Below are 21,027 nucleotides of genomic sequence, written 5' to 3'. Positions count from 1 at the left end.
GGCTAGGGAGTCCTGGAAAACACCAACAACACAGATTAGGTAGAGATGGAATGCCATCTATTTAGTCAACCAATGAGAGGTGCCTCCCTTCCAAAATAGTCGTGCTAGCACGCTAAACACACAAAAGTGAATGAGATAAGTAATTTCTCCAGGGAAAAGTATGATGCTACACAAAAGACAGCACATTTCAAGTTAGGCCCGGGATTATGACAATACTAAATGTACAGTACAATTCATGAACTGTAGTTCAATAAAAATCCTATAGAGGGAGCCCAAGCTTCATTATTTAATTTGTAACATCTCTCATTCCCCAAATACATTCAATAAATCTCTCGAATTTCTTAAAAATGTATTTTTTATTGTTTACATACTTTGAAACTCCTCTATTTTGCAAAAAATTCTGTAACCATAATAATCTGACATGAAAAAACACACAATGAATGCCCAGTCTTAACAGAGAAGTTGTTCCTTATTGTTGAGTGATCCTGACAGTGGTTTGTTTGATCTGTCAATCATCAAGCCAGTCCGGATCCATTTTCATAGGACGTCTATCAAGGCCTGTACTTATAAAACGTCTCATATAGTATGAGTGCCGATTCAGGATCTGTTTAGCCTTTGACATAATAATGAATAACAATACATGGACAGGATGGACATGATTCTAGATCAGTATACTCGGAGATGTCTGTATGGAATGTCTAGTCAGATCTTCCTGGGGAAGCAGCCGGCTATTTCCACCATCTCTGGCCAGTTTCCATAAACATTGGTCTTCTGATCATTGGCAGCCAGCTGAACAATAGAAGATAGGAAATCATCACACTGTAGTTTCATCAAAGAACCTGTCACACTATATACCATCTGCTTTATTACAAAAGTAGAGAGATCTTATAGTACTATAGTATATACTATACATATAGTATGTACTGTCTATACTATTACAGTATAGACAGTACAATTGTGTAGTAGTATTGCAAAAAGGTTGCTGGACAGAATAGGGATTTTATATCGATTGATCTTGATATTTGTAGTAGACAGTGTCGATGCTACAAATGCTCTCTCACCTTCTCAAAGGGGCTTTTCTGTTCTGTCCCAGCGCCTCCAGCAAAGACCCAGCTGTCTCTGAATTTGACATCATTGATACTGCTGCTTCCCAGTCCCGCAAATATGTTCCTGATTTCATCAGTCATCCTGAGGAGAGATTGAGGGTCAGAGTGACTGTTCTAATTTGAAAACAGGATGTAAAATTAATATTGATTTATGAATGTTTGAATTTATTTAAACTAGAAATGGGCACCGATATGGAAAATCTATATCAGTTGCATTTTTATCTTGATACAATATATCGGTTTGTCTCTGCTCTGGGAAGTTCAGACATCTGTTTGCGGTTTGCTCATTGGGCCAGGTGTGAATGTTCTGGGAGCCTAACCTACCCACCCAGTCGGAATACAATGGGAGGCCCATCTACCGAGTGATGACTCAGCAGGCATGCTACGAATACTAAGTAGACAGCCTGTGAGAAGGTCTGTGAGAGGGTTTTGTGCATACAGGAACAGCCATTTATGCTTTTTTTACATTATAGTGTAGGTTAACAGGAAGGATAAACCGATATCACAATATGCCTTGCTCATATATTAACATCAAACGATATATCGATATCATATCAAATGATCGATATTGGTGCCCACTGCCCACCACTAATTTAAACCTACTTTGTCGCTGCATCATCAAAAGATGCCACCAGAACAATCATTCCGGGTTTAATCGTCTTTAAGAAGTCCAAGATGGCCTTTGATTCTTTTTGGAGAAAGTAGAAGAAAAATAGAAAACAAAAACTGTAGTTTAGATGAAAAAACAAGATAATTTCTATCTTTACATTTCCATCAGATTATAGAATGCATGTCGCTTTTGCATCCTAATAAAAAGCTCTGACGAAGGCCTTGAGGCCGATACGTAAAGCTCAATAAAGAGCAGTGATACCCCCACGCTGTATCTTATTCAATTGTTGCCATGCACCTGCAACAAAGATAGCTCAGATGTGCGAGTGCCTTTTGAATGTTGTATCCTTATAACGGCTCTTACCTCCAGAGTACATGTCAAAGTAGTCAAATTTTTCGATCTTCCCATTTTCACCTGTGAAAACAAGAGATGCACATTGCATAACGAGTCAGGCATGTCTGATCCCATTTCACTTTTGCACAATCCAATCATTCACTCCATAGCAGTGTGTCTACGTGCATCACAGCTTATGTGTGGTGAAGTTAGGAGAAGCTGAGCTCACCATTCACCAGCACTAGGTTCAGGCCTGGTCCCACATTGTTCATCACACCACTCATAACACTACGGAGATGAGAGTCACATGTCACAAGACTGCAAACACGAGAGCTGGAGTAGCAATCACATGTGCAATAGCTGAAGTGTCATGCAAAAGTTTGGTGAAAATATCCACGTTTAATTTGGGACACGTTTAAAGTAGGGGTGGGCTGCATTCAAATATTCCTGTCTTGCTCACTACTCACTAGCTAATAAGTCCATTTCTGTTAACAATATGAATGTAAATTGGTTAAGAACACACGTACATGTTACCATCAAAGCAGATCTTGGGGCCCACAACAGTCGCTGCTCCACTCCTGATTTGAAATGCAAAATGATCGATAGGGCAGTTTTTGGAAAGGCTGCATTTTGGATGGGAGATTTTGGGCACAGCTGACAAACACAGGCACAGATAGATATGTGTTGAAATGATATATTTACAAACCAACAGAGAAAACAACATACTCATCAAGCTGTAACACTCATCCTTATGATAAGTCTCATATACAGCCAGTCAAGCAACCTACAGTACCAGTCAAAAGTTTGGACACACCTCCTCGTTCCAGGGTTTTTCTTTATTTGTACTATTTTCTACATTGTAGAATAATAGTGAAGACATCAAAACTATGAAATAACACATATGGAATCATGTAGTAACCAAAAGAAGTGGCAAACAAATCCAAACATATTTGAGATTCTTCAAAGTAGCCAACCTTTGCCTTGATGACAGCTTTGCACACTCTTGACATTCTCTCACCCAGATTCATGAGGTAGTCAAAATATATCTACAATGTAGAAAATAGTAAAAAATTAACTTTTGACTGGTACTGTGTGTAGACGGAAACCTCTTCAGATGTGATTCAAAGTGTTACACATGATACAACGTGTGATACAAAGTTTAAATTAATGCAAAGTTAAGAAAATCATTTTATGAGAGACATAATTCATATGTAGGACCCCCCTCCTACGTCTCTCTCCTTTAGAACCAGCACTATCACACTCCTAGATCTGATGAAACAGAGTACTGGGTTACTTTCAAGAAGTGAGGGAGGAGGCTGTGAATAGCTAAAGATTACTGACTGATAGGCGACTGAGGGTGCTGATACATGCATCAGGGACAAAGAGAAAACTTCAGACATCATAAGAGACACTTCTGAACTGTCTGTATCACTTTGAAATTCAACTATTTACTTCATAATAAATTACTCCCGCAGAATATTTTACTTAGGAGAAAGGGTCAAATTCTACTGTATTCAGCATTTGGCATGTATTGAATATTCGGCATGTTCAGCTATGAAGATTGATTGATACTATTAAAATAGATGGGAAATAGCTGAAATGGAAATGCTTGAAACACTTACCAGCAGTGACCACAGTTGCTCTTTGAGATCCTGAAATAAGAGAAACACAACACAGTGATATTATACTGAGGGAAAAAGCGATTAAGTAGAGGGCAAAAGAGATACACAGAAATAGATATAGAGAAAGAGTGATCTTACCAAAGATATGTTGTTGTATAACCCTTGCTCTATGATGGATGTAGGGTGGGTTGGTATAAATTCCCCACATAACGATGATGACGATGAGGAAAGTAACAGGATACACAACGTCTAGCAACCACAACCACAGCAACACAACCACACATACGTGAGATAATGCAAATTCCACACTCAATCACATTTAACTTATTCAAAATATTCCCATACCATGCAAAAACAGAGCTCTCACCTCTTGGTCTCATCTCAACAGCCAATTAGAAGACAAATCCTTGGTATTTTGGCAGATCTTTACACTGAAAGAAGAGATTCCTGAAGTATTTCCTGACAGCCTGAAGTACTCTCCTCTGTCATGCTGTATAGCTCAAGCAACAGTCCCCACTTCCACCGTCATCCTGTAAAATCTACAGCAGTGTTCAACCTCAATAGAGAACCAAGAGTGATTATCCTGTAGCCTATAGTATAGAGTAAATGCCAACACTCCTGTAAGGTACATTGTGAAACCAGGATATGGTAATATGTCCACACCCACCATATAAACAAGATGGCCACACCGAGGAGGACACGACAACGGATATTGGCTTTGATCAAACAATACAACACAATGAGACCTGAGAAAGGCAGCTTTAGCAGTTCTATTTACTTTTGCCATACCTTTACTGTCCTCTAGTGTTGAAATCAAACACCTAACGTAGAACACAGCAGTGTGATTGGAAATGGGCCAACGGACAAGAGGGCATGCACTGGCCTGATGGCGTTAATGTTACTGGAATCGCTCCCTTCCATGATTCCATATTTACCCTTTGGATTATTGGTTTATGTGATTAGCATACACAGGTGTGGGGGTGTGGTTGATAATGACGTGTCACTCATGCCAGATGAGCAGAGCGTCTCTTTATTTATAAGCACTGAAGAAACTCACAGTAGCGGTACTGTACATTATTTAATTTCAAAATGCAGAAGGACAAACAAAAAACAGAACTGCAAACACTAAACACAGAACGGCAAACACGTGCTTATACGCCTGCATTGGTTGCTGTTTGGGGTTTTAGGCTGGGTTTCTGTACAGCACTTTGTGACATCAGCTGATGTAAGAAGGGCTGTATAAATACATTTGATTGATTGATTGATTGACATACACATTTTTGCTCAGGGGGAAATACATTTATACGACATGTTTATATAATATAAAGAAGAAAATAAACAACGAAAAACGTATGCACTCACTCACTCTGCTAAATGACAAAAAATTATAATAATTAAAGGACGTAACCACAACAGCTTGTGTCTTAAAGACAAAACCTGGGCAGCTGTGTTAAGTTAACATAGTATCACATACTTTACATTAAATGTGTGAATAATACTTAAAGATGACACAACAATACTCAACAACTGAAACAGTGCTTGAAGAAGTCAGTAACAAATAGAAAGATTTGATTGCGGTACACGGTGCAGACACAGCTTCTATACTTGTGAAGAATGGTTCTTCTGGTCTGCTTGCCATTGGTATCGGTTGTATATTTAAACATATTATTAACAGTCCAGATGTGTAGAATAAGGTATGCATGTCATGACAACAATTCCCTGAATTAAAACCAGCATCAGTGGATAATAGCCCTGTTGTAACTAGTCAATGCAAAAGAGCCCAGCCATTTTGGGTGCATGTAGACTGGAAGGGGTGCAAGGAGAAGAAGAGGTAACAGCTTAGCGAATGCACACACACACACACACACACACACACACACACACACACACACACACTTCACAGTCGACCTCAGCTAACCTGAGCGCAGAGCAGTGTCATCCGAGTGATGATTCACTCCAACATATCCTGTTGGAGGGGAGAAAAGAGAAGAAAGACATAACTAGATCTCTTATCACAGCAAAAACACCCACAAGCACTGAAAAAATATATAGTAGGCTAGACCTATGAAATAAATGGCCTGTCATGTCCCAATGTTTAGCAGCCAAGTACTGTCCGTGCAGGTAAAATTACTATCATATAGCCTATGGTATAACTTAGGTGTTGCCAAAACTTTTGTAGTCTCTAAAATGTTATTTTTTCCATCCCCTGAGTAAGACAGCTGTTCTGGAGTAGACTATAGTGGCTCAGGGGTAATATTTCCCCAAGATGCAAATCTAGGATCAGCTTCTCTTCCCCCAATCCTAACCTTAACCAACGAAAGGGAAAATGCAAAACTGACCCAAGATCAGCGTCCTGGGGCAACTTCACCCATACACCACTATAATGACGAGGAGGATGACAGAGACACAGGACCAGGTCCACCAACCTCATCAGAGTCCTCCCCCAGCGTGTAGGGCCCGTCCTCCTCAGTCCCTCCTGACCCCTCAGCCTCCATCCGCCTCAGCACTGAGTACCTGTATGTGGCCTCGCTGAAAAGAAAACACTGTTTAACATTTACATGATTTATTATTGAGACTATGACTTAAGCAGTTCATTATGATAGTACCCTGGGCACTACACCTGATAAGCAAGTTTACTAATTGATGAAATAACATAAAATGAGCATCATGAACAACCTCATGAAGGCAATCATAAATCCTTAAAAAGGCTCCATTCATATTGACATGCAGCCAACATCCAGAATACTGGACCTCCAGGTAGGCAACATGTTTGATGTTGTCTTTCATGATATTAAGATCTATAATGATCTAAAATAGAAAGGCCAACACAGCTCTATTGATGATCCATATCAATATCACAAATACCTGCGGGGAAAGCAGTATTTTCTGATGATAAAAACTGCAGCAAGAACTGCAGCAAATGTCACGAATATCACAGCTGCAATGACCCCCGGGTGCAGTCTTGCCTATTGAACGACAAAGATATGAATTTAATTTGAGAAATGAAATGTCACAAATGTGATTGCCATTTAACCGAATGCCTAGGTGTGCGCATATGTACAACTGTCAACAACGATTACATTGACAGACAACGGATATGCTACAATTACTTCACCTGTTGAATTGACGACTTTGTGGGGGTGACACTTCTCATATGGATCCCATTCCCGTCCTCCGATAACTTCTGGATTAAAGATAAACTAGTGGTGGGTCTCTCACAAAGTGTTTGTTGAATAAAGAAAATAAGAAATAGTTTTAAAACATTAGAAACAATTTTTCTTGAAGTCATCGCCATTATTGTTTACTTCCTGGTTGGGGTTTTCACCTGTTTACGTGGAAACGAAAGGCTTTTCTGATTGGAGGAGGTGGAATGCCTTATTTAGGGAAGTTCGAGAGGACAAGATTGTATATTGCATGATTGTGTTTTGCATGTTTCTTGAATGGGGAAAAGTACAAATTCCACGAAACAGCTGCATACATTGTAGGAATATTTGGGGGGGAAAATTGTCTGAAATAAATGTTTATAATATAATATTAACATTTCATAAGCAGTGAAATCAACAGAAATATATTGCTCCATAGTAATAGAGTGAGTGCGGGGAAAATGAAGATCATCTATTTAAGTGCAGTCCTGATTTGTCTTGTAAGCCTTGTGTAGGCAAAGTCCAGGGGCGGATTGGCCATCTGGCACTTCTGGAAAATGCCAGATGGGCTGGATAATTTTATTGTTAGATGGGGTGGTTGAAATTGACACACACCAAAATATTTTTTTCTTGAACATATTAGATGAAACAACTAATTTCTTGAATAGGCCTACCTCAGTAGTGTATTTATTATACTTCTTAATATTAATAAAGCACTATGAATTACTTTATGATTGCTTATGATTTGGGTCAAACTAAAACATGAGCCGGTGCCACCAATGTTAGTCTGATGCCCTGTAATAGTAATTAACACTTACTGTTGATTCAGGGGAACACATTTGACAGGCACTCATCTGCAATATAGCCTAATCCATTGGCTTGGCTTTTATAACGTATAAGGCTTAAGCAGACAGGCAAGACAGACACAGACAGACAAACAGAGAACAAGAAGAAGCACAGAGTGACAGCAGAGAAGATGCTGAGACAGATACGGCGAGTTGGCGGCGCACACAGTGACGTGGGCTGGTGTGGATCCAATGCCAGGGCCAAATTCTTCTCCCAGTCCGCCCCTGGCTAAGTCTAACCACTTAAATTGAACAAAGGACAAAAACATTTGAGCCAAGGATAAGTTTAATCACAAATATGTGTAGAGGACACACAAGACACACACACTACTGCATACACACTATACAGTACAGAACACTTAAAAAAGTCACTGTATAAACAATTAATTACAAGAGCATCCTCACCATTCCATATTAAATGCAACCCGAGGATAACAGAATGGTATAAATATTTTCTAAGGCTCATTAATAGTTCACAAAAGCGTAATTAAGTAAAACAAAAAAAATCTATTTTTCCAGCAGTGAACATGAACATTCTGTTCTTTTCCTGCATTTTGCTCATCAAAAAGCTTGATGAATTAGACCAGCTCATAGTATTTCCCAGACTGGGGATCAAAGTAGCAGTTAAGAGAGGGATCATAGAGCAGATTCAGGTACTCCTCCTCGTCCTCATTTCCTCCATTCACTGATCCATCAGCCCCTGAAACACAAACAGGAGGAACATGCAGTTATGACATACCATAATATGCACATACACAAGGGGGGATAGCCCGACTGGGAAGTCAACCTGGCTCCCTACTATTCCAATTTCCAACACCTTAACCGGTTACATTAAGAGGTCCAACCCTTTTTATTTCCTTTGTCATTTTTTTCTCTCACAAGTGCCAAAGCTTTTGATGAGATTGCAAAGGTGGCGTTTACATTTTTAAATTTGAACCTTTATTTAACTAGGCAAGTCAGTTAAGAACACATTCTTATTTAAAATGATGGCCTACCCCGGCCTCCCCTAACCAGGACGACACTGGGCCAATTGTGCGCCGCCCTATGAGACTCCCGATCATGGCCGGTTGTGATGCAGCCCGGGATCGAACCAGAGTCTGCAGTGATGCCTCTAGCACCGAGATGCAGTGCCTTAGACCGCTGCGCCACTCGGTCATTTAGCTTGCTACATTATAAATACCCCCCATATATAAATAGAAGAGTACAACTGAACCAGAGGAGGCTGGTGTGGGGAGCTATAGGAGAACGGGCTCATTGTAATGGCTGAAATGGAATAAATGCAACGGTATCAAACTAGGGTTGTAAAGCTACCTGGAATTTACCAAAGTTTTGTAATTAACAGAAAATCGATGGCAATCTATTCTAACTTTGGTAATTTATACCTGAATAACTTTTTACAAATTAATATATAATACTGTCACCAGTTTGACGCCAAAATATTGACATCAAATACATATTGACATAGTAAAATAAATAAAATGTCTAAAAAAAAATATAAAGGATATTTCATGCTGAAGCCCTCATATTAAACACCAATGGTGTTCACTAAGTTGATGATTTATATTTAATATGTTTTACAACTGTGTCATTCTATTTTTTATTTTAAAATCATCTTATTTCATATATTTTACACGTGATTATTACAGACACCTGTGATAATTTGAAGTACCCAAAAGGGCCACTAGATGTCTTGTGATAGATTACATAAAATCCTTGAAATATACCAAAATTCTGGTAGTTTACTGGTAAACTTAGAAAGTTTCCAATAATATACCCTCTTTTAGTAACCCTATATCAAACACATCAAACATATGGAAACCACGTTCGACTGTTCCATTTATTCCATTCCAGCCATTACAATGAGCCCATCCTCCTATAGCTCCTACCAGCCTCCTTTGGACTGAACAAGCATTCTGATTTCGTCTTAGGAAATATTCCTTTTGTCGAGAACTGAACAAGACCCTGTATGAACTGTAAGTGCACGACTGATGAGACTGCCAACACCAGACACATGCTGTGTAAGCCATGAATCTGTACCCCTACTACCCTGTGAACAGAACTATTTAGCGGAATTAAATGGTTCCTGGGAGGCTGTAAGGGTCTGCTGACCTTGGGACCCAGGTGAATCTTAACTTCTCCTCTGCCATTTCAGACACTCTCTTCACATCAATCAGCACAGCCACATTTAGGATCCTCATACCTCAGAATACCGCACAGACACATTCTGAAAGCTGTTAAACAAAAAGGTGATGTAATTTCCAACCCCTTGCTTTAACCGCCATTATTTTAGTTGTTAAATTGACGGGCAGTTAACTACTTAAAAAGGTAATGGAATGCTCTGGGAGAAACATTGTGTCTAATTGGAAACTCCAATGGATGATAATGAAAACTAATTATGAGACACAATGTGTCAGAGGTTTAAAATGATGTTGTAAATTGGAAAGGTTTTGCCAATTAACCCCGGCAGGCGTGTCTTTAGAAGCGCAGCCTTGTAACGAGACTGTCTCTGACCTATGGAGTCACGGGGAGAACAGAAAGCTGCAGCCTCCTGGGATCTATAGCCCTAATTGGTCCTAGTTTTATGGGTCTCCTCGCTCTGCCTCGTTTCCACCCTGTGTCTTCTTTAAAGAGAGCCTTAACATTTCAGCCTGCCTAACTTCTGACACCTGTGAAACATTTCCATTAGCAGAATGTGACGGTGGTGCCATTACACAGGTTTCTGAGAATAAAAAACAATATGGATTCTATAGGTTTACGTGTGTGTGTGTGTGTGTGTGTGTGTGCATGTGTGTGCGTGTGTGTGTTGAGCCAAGCCTGTACCTCTGGTCGGGGGTCCCCTCCGATGGTCCCCTGTGCCCTCTGACCCCTTCCCTTTCTTTTGGCTAGGAGGAATAATGGGAGGGCTGAGGACATCCATCCATTCCCTAGAGGCAATAGGCATCAGAACACAGTCATCACTACAGAGATGCTATCAGGACTACAAAGACAATTAGGAAATTCATAATATTAGTTGCGGTGTAGGTCAATTAACAATTTGTGAATAGCGGATAATGTCAAAAAAGGAGGACAGTATTAATCAATCAGGAAACTCCCATCCCTGTTACCAACACCAATCAAAGAGATTTGGGAGGGGAGAATACATTCTACCATTCCAGTGTTTAATTGCTTTATTGTAATTACTTCGCCACTATGGCCTATTTGATGCCTTACCTCCCTTATCCTACCTAATTTGCACATGCTGTATATAGATTTTTCTACTGTATTATTGATTGTATGTTTGTTTATTCCATGTGTAACTCTGTGTTGTATGTGTCGAACTGCTTTGCTTTATCTTGGCCAGGTCGCAGTTGTAAAGGAGAACTTGTTCTCAACTAGTCTACCTGGTTAAATAAAGGTGAAATAAAATAAATAAAATACTGTATGGATCGCACCTGATGATCTTTCCATGAGGCCCACCAAAGCCTCCCATCTCTTTTGTTCTTTAGACTAGACCACCATGGGCCACCACTAACCTCCCCGTCCACTGCCCTTGAGCCTCCCAGCCCATCTCCTCTGTTCTGTTCTAACTGTCTCAACAACCGAGAACTTGGCTGGAGGAACATTCGTCAGACACAGACACATGCTGTGATTTCACACAAGTGTCTGTCCACCTCAGTACCAGTTAAAAGTTTGGACACATTTACTCATTAAAGGCTTTTTTTTTTCTTTTCTTTTCTTTTCTTTTTTTTGTACAATTTTCTACATTGTAGAATAATAGTGAAGACATCAAAACGGTGAAATAACACATATGGAATCATGTAGTAACCAAAAAAAGTGTTAAACAAATCAAAATATATTTTATATTTGAGATTCTTCAAAGTAGCAACCCTTTGCATTGATGACAGCTTTGCACAATCGTGTCATTCTCTCAACCAACCACATGGGGTAGTCACCTGGAATGCATTTTAATTAAAAGATGTGTCTTGTTAAAAGTTAATTTGTGGAATTTCTTACCTTCTTAATGTGTTTGAGCCAATAAGGTACGGGTGGTATATAGAAGATAGCCCTATTTGGTAAAAGACCAAGTCCATATTATGGCATGAACAGCTCAAATAAGCAAAGAGAAACGACAGTCCGTCATTACTTTAAGACATGAAGGTCAGACAATGTGTAAAATTTCATGAACTTTTCTTCAAGTGCAGTCCCAAAAACCATCAAGTGCTATGATGAAACTGGCTCTCATGAGGACCGCCACAGGAAAGGAAGACCCAGAGTTACCTTTGTTGTTTTTGTTTGTTCATTAGAGTTAACTGCACCTCAGATTGCACCCCAAATAAATGCTTCACAGAGTTCAAGTAACAGACACATCTCAACATCAACTGTTCAGAGGAGACTGCGTGAATCAGGCCTTCATGGTCGAATTGCTGCAAAGAAACCACTACTAAAGGACACCAATAATAAGAAGAGACTTGCTTGGGCCAAGAAACACAAGCAATGGACATTGGACCGGTGGAAATCTGAGTCCAAATTTGAGATTTTTGGTTCCAACCGCCGTGTCTTTGAGACGCAAAGTAGGTGAACGGATGATCTCCGCATGTGTGGTTCCCTAAAATGAAAAGCTAAAATGTATTGAGTCAATAATTATTCAAAACCTTTGTTATAGTAAGCCTAAATACATTTGCTTAACAAGTCAGATAATTAGTTGCATGGACTCTGTGTGCAATAATAGTGTTCAACATGATTTTTAAATGATTACCCCATTTCTGTACCCCACACATACAACTGTAAGGTCTCTCAGTTGAGTAGGGAATTTCAAGCACAGATTCAACCACATACATACATCCGGTTTACAATAAGGCACGAAAGTAACTCCGCAAGAAAAATTGGCAAAGAAATTAAATTTTTGTCCTTAATACAAGGCAAATCCAACACAACACATCACTGAGTACCACTCTTCATATTTTCAAGCATGGTGGTGGTTACATCATGTTATGGGTATTTTTGTCATCAACAAGGACTAGGGAGTTTTTTTAGGCGAATAAAAATAAACGGAATAGAGCTAAGCACAGGCAAAATCCTAGAGGAAAACTTGGTTCAGTCTGCTTTCCAACAGACACTGGGATACAAATTCACCTTTCAGCAGGACTATTACCTAAAACACAAGGTCAAATATTCAGTTGAAGTCGGAAGTTTACATACACCTTAGCCAAATACATTTAAACTCAGTTTTTCACAATTCCTGACATTTAATCCTAGTTAAAAATTCCCTGTCTTATGTCAGTTAGGATCACCAGTTAATTTTAAGAATGTGAAATGTCAGAATAATAGTAGAGAAAATTATTTATTTCAGCTTTTATTTATTTATCAATTTCCCAGAAGTTCAGAAGTATTTGGTAGCATTGTCTTTACATTGTTTAACTTGGGTCAAATGTTTCAGGTAGTCTTCCACAAGCTTCCCACAATAGGTTGTGTGAATTTTGACCCATTCCCCCTGACAGAGCTGGTGTAACTGAGTCAGGTTTGTAGGCCAACTTGCTCGCACACGCTTTTTCAGTTCTGCCCACAAATTTTCTATAAATTGAGGTCAGGGCTTTGTGATGGCCACTCCAATACCTTGACATTGTTGCCACAACTTTGGAAGTATGCTTGGGGTCATTGTCCATTTGGAAGACCCATTTGCGACCAAGCTTTAACTTCCTGACTGATGTCTTGAGATGTTGCTTCAATGTATCCACATAATTTTCCTGCCTCATAATGCCATCTATTTTGTGAAGTGCACCAGTCCCTCCGGCAGCAAAGCACCCCCACAACATGATGCTGCAACCACGTGCTTCACGGTTGGGATGGTGTTCTTCGGCTTGCAAGCCTCCCCCTTTATCCTCCAAACATAAATGGTCATTATGGCCAAACAGTTATAGTTTTTGTTTAATCAGACCAGAGGACAATTCTCTAAAAAGTACAATCTTTGTCACCATGTGCAGTTGCAAACCGTAGTCTGGTTTTGGAACAGTGGCTTCATCCTTGCTGAGCGGCCTTTCAGGTTATGTCAATATAGGACTCGTTTTACTGTGGATATAGATACTTTTGTACCTGTTTCCTCCAGCATCTTCACAAAAAGACGCGTTCTGGGATTGAATTGAACTTTTCGCACCAAAGTACGCTCATCTCTAGGAGACAGAACGCGTCTACTTCCTGAGTGGTATGACAGCTGCGTGGTCCCATGGTGTTTATACTTGCGTACTTGTAACGATCGTCGTCTTCTTCGGACGAGGAATAGGAAAGATCGGACCAAAATGCACAATGTTAAATTTATTAAAACTGAACACTAAATATAAAATAACAAAAGTGAAACAACGAAAATCGAAACAGTCCTGAAAGGTGACACAACACAAAACAGGAAACAACTACCCACCAACACCAGGTGGGAAAAGGATACCTAAGTATGGTTCTCAATCAGAGACAACGATAGACAGCTGCCTCTGATTGGGAACCATACCAGGCCAAACACATAGAAATACAAAACATAGAATGAAAAACATAGAATGCCCACCCCAACTCACGCCCTGACCAAACCAAAATAGAGACATAAAAAAGGAACTAAGGTCAGGACGTGACAGTACTATTGTTTGTACAGATGATCGTGGTACATTCAGGCGTTTGGAAATTGCTCCCAAGGATGAACCAGACTTGTGGAGGTCTACAAATGTTTTTCTAAGGTCTGATTGGGTGATTTCTTTTGATTGTCCCATGATGTCAAGCAAAGAGGCACTGAGTTTGAATCTAGGCCTTGAAATACATCCACAGGGACACCTCCAATTGACTCAAATGATGTCAATTAGCCTATCAGAAGCTTCTAAAGCCATGCCATCATTTTCTGGAATTTCCCAAGCTGTTTAAAGGCACAGTCAACTTAGTGTATGTAAACTTCTGACCCACTGGAATTGTGATACAGTGAATTATAAGTGAAATAATCTTTCTGTAAACAATTGTTGGAAAAATGACTTGTGTTATGCATAAAGTAGATGTTCTAACTGACTTGCCAAAACTATAGTTTCTTAAATTGTGGAGTGGTTGAAAAAATAGTTTTAATGACTCCAACCTAAGTGTATGTAAACTTCCGACTTCAACTGTACACTGTAGTTGCTTACCAAGACGACATTGAATGTTCCTGAGTGGCTTAGTTACAGTTTTCACCTAAATCGGCATGAAAATCTATGGCAAGACTTGAAAATGGCTGTCCAGCAATGATGAACAACGAACTTGACAGAGCCTGAATAATTGTTTAAAGAATGATGGGCAAATATTGTGCAATCCAGGTGTACAATGCTCTTAGAGACTTACCCAGAAAGACTCACAGCTGTAAACGCTGCCAAAGGTGATTCTAACATGTATTGACTCGGGGTAGAATACTAATATATCTAATCAAGAGTGTTTTATTCTCCATACATTTTGTGTAGATCCTTGATAAAAAATTACAATTAAATCCATATTAATCTAATTTTGTAACACAACAAAATGTGGAAAAAGGCAAGGGGTGTGAATACTTTCTGAAGGCACTGTACATATAACACATATACTGTATATATGCAAGAGGCCCGTATACTGCCTTCCCTGTGCTCCATTCTCCCCTTCCAGCACTACTGTTTGTAGAAATTAAACAATTAAATGTAAGTATATGGTGATGTAAGGTGGAAACTGGAGAAAAATAGGCTAGGCATTATCATTGTATAGTAAATTACTACATTAGACACCATCCAGATACGTATCCACTTTAAGCTCGTCTTCAATTCTTTTGTACTTTCTTTGCCTCAGGGTAAAAGTTGCTTCAGAGAACATCATGGGAGGTTTATGAAGTTTTGAATTTAACTTATTTTCTTCTCGAAGGTTTAATTTATTTTCAAAGTGGGATCATGTTTCAAAGTGGGATTAAAATGGATTTAATTGTTAAAATTGAGTGTCACTAGTCTTTGTGGTAGTCAGAGGGACAGTATTACACCTTGTACTGCTGGTGGACAGACGTACTGAGAGGAGCAATACTCTTCCTCCTACACACGAGAGATGGGGGTGAAGGAGCACTGCAGACTGCATCAGCGTGTGTGTATATTTGTGTGTGTGTTGTGTGTGTCACCGTACTGCTACCAGCAGGGCTCTCTCTCTCCCATTTATATCAGAGGTCAATGCAACAGACAGAACAGAACCAAAGGCTATCTCCTTCCCACTACTTTTAGCCTCCTGTCTCCTAAACTCTGACTTTCAGAATGGCACCTTTATGGTTGAAGTTGATTCCTAGTTGACAATCTCAAAAAGACCCTGTCTTAATGATGGCTTGAGGCCAGTTGTTCAACTAGGAGCTAAAAGGAATGAGTCAAGTAAGTCACTGATAGTTTGAACACATCCGAAAGTAAACTGTCCACAGATTTTAGAACATTTGTGAACTTGATAACAGCTAAGAAGTATTTTTCATTGGAGAGGAATAGTTGCTTTCCTCTATGCCTTGGATTCCCCTTCTCTTCCACCAGTTAGCTCTGATCTTTGATATTCAAAATGAACAGTCACTATAAGTTGATATGATATCATCACTTGACTGAGATGTGTAGCGCTCTCCTCCATTCTAACAGTGTGGCTGCGGAATACATTTCGGGCAAAATATGGACTTCTCGAATTTCAATCTCTAAACTGGGAAAACAACATGCTTCCACTGAGTTAGTTTTTTGTAAATACATCTATCTACACACTCATAAATACAGCCATTCTATACTTCTGTCAGATATAGATCCTACTTGATTTTCAATTTCAACTTCAAGGACTAGATAGTAACCCTCCCCCATTGTGTCCCTTAGAAATAGATTATCACTTCTTCTCCAGACCGAAGCAAAAATCAAATATATTCCGAATAATCTTTCCTTCCCCTACCAGAGCCATTTACACCCTCCCACTTCCCTCTGACTCCACACTGGGAGGCACAAAGCACAGGCAGATTTAATGGAAGCTATTTTCAAGGACAACGCAGCTCAACGCTACAGACAGCAGCTACTTATCTGCAGGGAGAGGAAATTGTTAAGTGGGACTGGACGAGAGACTGTAGATTGAATTGTTAAGTCATTATATTCATGGCATAATAGTGAACTGGGGATGGGAGGAAATAAATTAGCCTTTTTAACCTGACAGAAGATGAAGGTCCCTTTTAGTAAGTATTTTACCTTGCGGTTAGTGTAAAAAAACAAAAACATGATCTATAGTGTACCCAGCAAACCAACATTGGTTCTGCAGAAGTTCCCAGAACATTCGTTAGGTGGCAAATGTTCTCATAACACAAAAACTGTCCAGTTGTGCTGATGATTATACAATGTTTGTATAAAACATATGCCTGACGTTGCAAGAATGTTCCCAGAACACATTTTGTCTGTTCTTTAAAAGTTCCTAAAAAATGTATTAAGGTGAGAACATTGTGGGGATATGACAAGAGATAGATTCCCAAAACACACCCAAAACACACCCAAAACAAACAAAAAACCTGTTCAGTTGCTGACAGTCAGATAATATTAGTATCAGATTTCACAAAAAATGAATGTGATGTTGCAAGAATGTTGACAGAACAGCCTTTCTGAGTTCTTTAAAACGTTGATTTGCTGGGAATTTTTTTTGTGTTAGGAGAACATTTAATTTTAAACATCTTCATTTTTTTTAATCAAAAACATTATTTGAAAGATTTTGAGATGTTGTCATCCTGATGTTAGAAAAAACCATAACTAGAACTTCATGGTAATCTTAGCTAATGTTCTGCCAATATTCCCGGTTTGCTGGGTATACTCCTACAATACATCTGTGCTTGGAGCTGGAGAAGAAATAAAACGGATGTTGGCACTTCTACCTCTGTTGAAAATAGACTTTGTAAAAAGATGATTCTGTGTTCAGTGAGAATGCCTCAGATTCTGTGTTCAGTGAGAATATCTCCATATCTCCATGACAGGGTGTTTAGGAGATGCAACGCTTGTTTACCAGCCAGAGGCAGAAGGCACAGATATCACACACAGAGGAACATGGTAAATGTGTCAGAAAAGCACTGCCAAAACTATAGCAGGGAACAGCAGCAGTGTTTCAACTGTCAAACTGTACCACTCCAGATAACTGACAGTGGAGCCTTGCAGACAGTGGTGCCAGTCAGGACACTTAAGACCGAAGATTTCACTTTTGGGCTTTCAGAACACAAAACCCTTTTGGGGGTCTGTCTGAATACAAAATAAAGAAAGAAAAAAAGAGAGGAGAAGAGAAAGAACAAACAAGATTTCCACTGACAGAGAGATAATTAAAGCTGGTTGGCATGCTACATCACACACCTCTCAGATCCACTGCAGCTGTACTTGAATACAGTAACACAAATTCAGTCATCACCTATCTAGTGTTTGTAGTATTGCTGTAGTAAATACAGGCCACTAGTGGATAGGGTTCGGTTCACAAGCCTATACTTAAAAAATATAAGCCTATACTTGAGTATACTCTAAGAAAAAATGGTTCTATGGGGGACCCTTTTAGGTTCTAGATAGCACCTTTTTTTCTAAGAGTGCACTCAAATCTGCCTCAAGGCGCAGTCAAGCAGAAACACAAGCACTCAGTCTGAACATTTGAAAGACAGAGACAGTCTCAAGGACAGAAGGTTTAGGAGCTTGTGTGAAATGAAACAGAAGTATAATACAAACAAAATTGAACCTCAAAAACACTAGCCTACATGACTGCAATTTTGTTGCCAGGTTCATTCAACAGTCATGTGGTTTTACACCACAAAGGAGCACTTAATACATCATGGAGACAGAGATATATACACCAGGAAGCCTTCCCTGCCTTTCATCAATAAATCAGACATGTTTGAGCCAACAGGAACAATGCATAATTCAACTTGGAGACAGGTGATGCAACACTTTTGTCATCCTTTGTAACATGTTGGTGGCGCTGCATGTGTGTCCTCAGAGAGAGACAGAAAGAGAGAACGGGAGAAAGGGAGAGAGAGACCCACAAAGAAATTGAAAACATAAAGACAGAGCGAGCGAGAGAGAGAGCGGGTTGTGTGCTAATGAGTGACAACAGCCCTGCATCTAATTGAGAGGCGAGCAGAGAGGATGACAAGAAGAGCTCTAATGAGTAATGGCAATGGCATCGTGTAAGATGAGGTGAGGTGAGCCAGACCCAAGCCCAGGTGATGACAGCCAAGTAATGACAGCCAGGTGACTGGTGTATTAGACCTCTGTGTGTTTGGGCCTTGCGCCAACGGAAACACTAACTAACTCTGTGCTAATCATCCGGGACAGCCTTGGCTAATGAGACACTGACGCACTGCTACAGGTGGGAATCTGTTAGTATGTGTTCATATTTACATTTTGTGTACGGTTTCATACACTTGTCAGGAAGGGTTCCATGCCCTGGGTCTCTTGACTGATTCTGAATGGACAGATAGAATGAATGCACCCTCCATCCATTCTCACTTCAGGATCAGTGAATTATTTCATTTATTCTTTATTTAACTAGGCAAGTCAGTTAAGAACAAATTCTTATTTACAATGACGGCCTACTGGGGAACAGTGTGTTAACTGCCTTGGTCAGGGGCAGAACGACAGATTTGTACCTTGTCAGCTCGGCGATTCAATCCAGCAACCTTTCGGTTACTGGCCCAACGCTCTAACCACCAGGCTAACTGCCTCCCTGATTTCCCATCATAGATAACGTTACGGAAGAGATTTGATGGAAAGGGAGGTTACATAATTTACAGGCTGAACATATTGGCTACCTTTAAACAGTTGGCGGAGGACCCGTATTGTTAGGAAATTCAAAAAGGACGAAACCTCCTCCACCCAACCTAAAACGTAATCTGCTCGAGGGGGTTACTCAACCGGCTCATACGCCGCGACGTCCCCTGAATGCCCATCTGCTAGCTGCGGCCCGCTAGCTGTCTAGAGCATATTGGACTGTTAGCTGAATAGATCCATTTGCCAATTGGACCCCTATGCTACACGGAACCCTACTAATCCATCACGACTGGTCTATCGACGGAACGACACAACGAGGCGGAAACAGACTTTCCTCTGTCGTGACGTCCCTCTAAGGCCCATCTGCTAGCCCCGGCCTGCTAGCTGTCTGAATCGCTGTGTCTCCAGCCAGCCCAACTACTGACTGGATCCCTATGATCACTCGGCTACGAATGCCTCTCCCTAATGTCAATATGCCTTGTCCATTACTGTTCTGGTTAGTGATTATTGTTTTATTTCGCTGTAGAGCCTCTAGCCCTGCTCAATATGCCTTAACCAACCATTTAGTTCCACCTCCCACATATGCGATGACATCACCTGGTTTAAATGTTTCTAGAGACAATATCTCTCTCATCATTACTCAATGCCTAGTTTTACCTCCAATGTACTCACATCCTACCATACCTTTGTCTGTACATTATGCCTTGAATCTATTCTATCGCGCCCAGAAACCTGCTCCTTTTACTCTGACCCGAACGTACTAGACGACCAGTTCTATTAGCCTTTAGCCGTACCCTTTTCCTACGTCTCCTCTGTTCCTCTGGTGATGTAGAGGTTAATCCAGGACCTGCAGTGCCTAGCTCCACTCCTATTCCCCAGGTGCTCTCATTTGTTGACTTCTGTAACCGTAAAAGCCTTGGTTTCATGCATGTTAACATTAGAAGCCTCCTCCCTAAGTTTGTTTTATTCACTGCTTTAGCACACTCTGCCAACCCGGATGTCTTAGCCGTGTCTGAATCCTGGTTTAGGAAGGCCACCAAAAATCCAGAATTTTCCATCCCTAACTATAACATTTTCCGCCAAGATAGAACTGCCAAAGGGGGCGGAGTTGCAATCTACTGCTGAGATAGCCTGCAGAGTTCTGTCTTACTATCCAGGTCTGTACCCAAACAATTCGAGCTTCTACTTTTAAAAATCCACCTTTCCATAAACAAGTCTCTCACCATTGCCGCTTGCTATAGACCACCCTCTGCCCCCAGCTGTGCCCTGGACACCATATGTGAATTGATTGCCCACCATCTATCTTCAGAGCTCGTGCTGCTAGGTGACCTAAACTGGGACATGCTTAAAACCCCGGGCCATCCTACAATCTAAGCAAGATGCCCTGAATCTCACACAAATTGTCAATGAACCTACCAGGTACAACCCCAAATCCGTAAACACGGCACCCTCATAGATATCATCCTAACCAACTTGCCCTCCAAATACACCTCTGCTGTTTTCAACCAAGATCTCAGCGATCACTGCCTCATTGCATGCATCCGTAATGGGTCTAAACGACTCCATAAAACACTTCAGCGAGCAGGCCTTTCTAATCGACCTGGCTGGGGTATCCTGGAATGATATTGACCTCATTCCATCAGTAGAGGAT

At 40.3% G+C, this 21,027-nt stretch overlaps 2 protein-coding genes across 3 annotated transcripts in view; both read right to left on the bottom strand.

Annotated features, from left to right (window-relative positions):
- Positions 1-337: 337 nt before the first annotated feature.
- Positions 338-4,277, bottom strand: LOC129843700 (protein FAM3C-like). The gene is made up of 9 exons (XM_055912310.1): positions 4,039-4,277; positions 3,810-3,920; positions 3,672-3,701; positions 2,577-2,703; positions 2,279-2,337; positions 2,080-2,130; positions 1,710-1,794; positions 1,062-1,188; positions 338-789 (listed from the first exon to the last, which is right to left on the bottom strand). The coding sequence occupies exons 1-9, from the start codon at positions 4,049-4,051 to the stop codon at positions 703-705; spliced, it is 690 nt and encodes a 229-aa protein (XP_055768285.1). The 5' UTR covers positions 4,052-4,277; the 3' UTR covers positions 338-702.
- Positions 4,278-7,938: 3,661 nt separating this feature from the next.
- The window catches only part of cfap20dc (CFAP20 domain containing), a 64,129-nt gene continuing 51,040 nt past the window's right edge, over positions 7,939-21,027 (bottom strand). For both annotated transcript variants that reach the window (XM_055912308.1, XM_055912309.1), the window contains 2 exons: positions 10,480-10,583; positions 7,939-8,359 (listed from right to left, as the gene is read on the bottom strand). In XM_055912308.1, the coding sequence (XP_055768283.1) occupies positions 8,238-8,359; positions 10,480-10,583 (226 nt within the window). In that variant the 3' untranslated portion in view covers positions 7,939-8,237. The remainder of the gene's footprint in view (positions 8,360-10,479; positions 10,584-21,027) is intronic.

The sequence above is a fragment of the Salvelinus fontinalis genome, chromosome 3 (assembly GCF_029448725.1).
Source record: "Salvelinus fontinalis isolate EN_2023a chromosome 3, ASM2944872v1, whole genome shotgun sequence".
In the NCBI taxonomy this organism is placed as follows: Eukaryota; Metazoa; Chordata; class Actinopteri; order Salmoniformes; family Salmonidae; genus Salvelinus; species Salvelinus fontinalis.
Note: the sequence above shows the minus strand (reverse complement) of the source record. Positions and strands in the feature narration are given on the sequence as shown.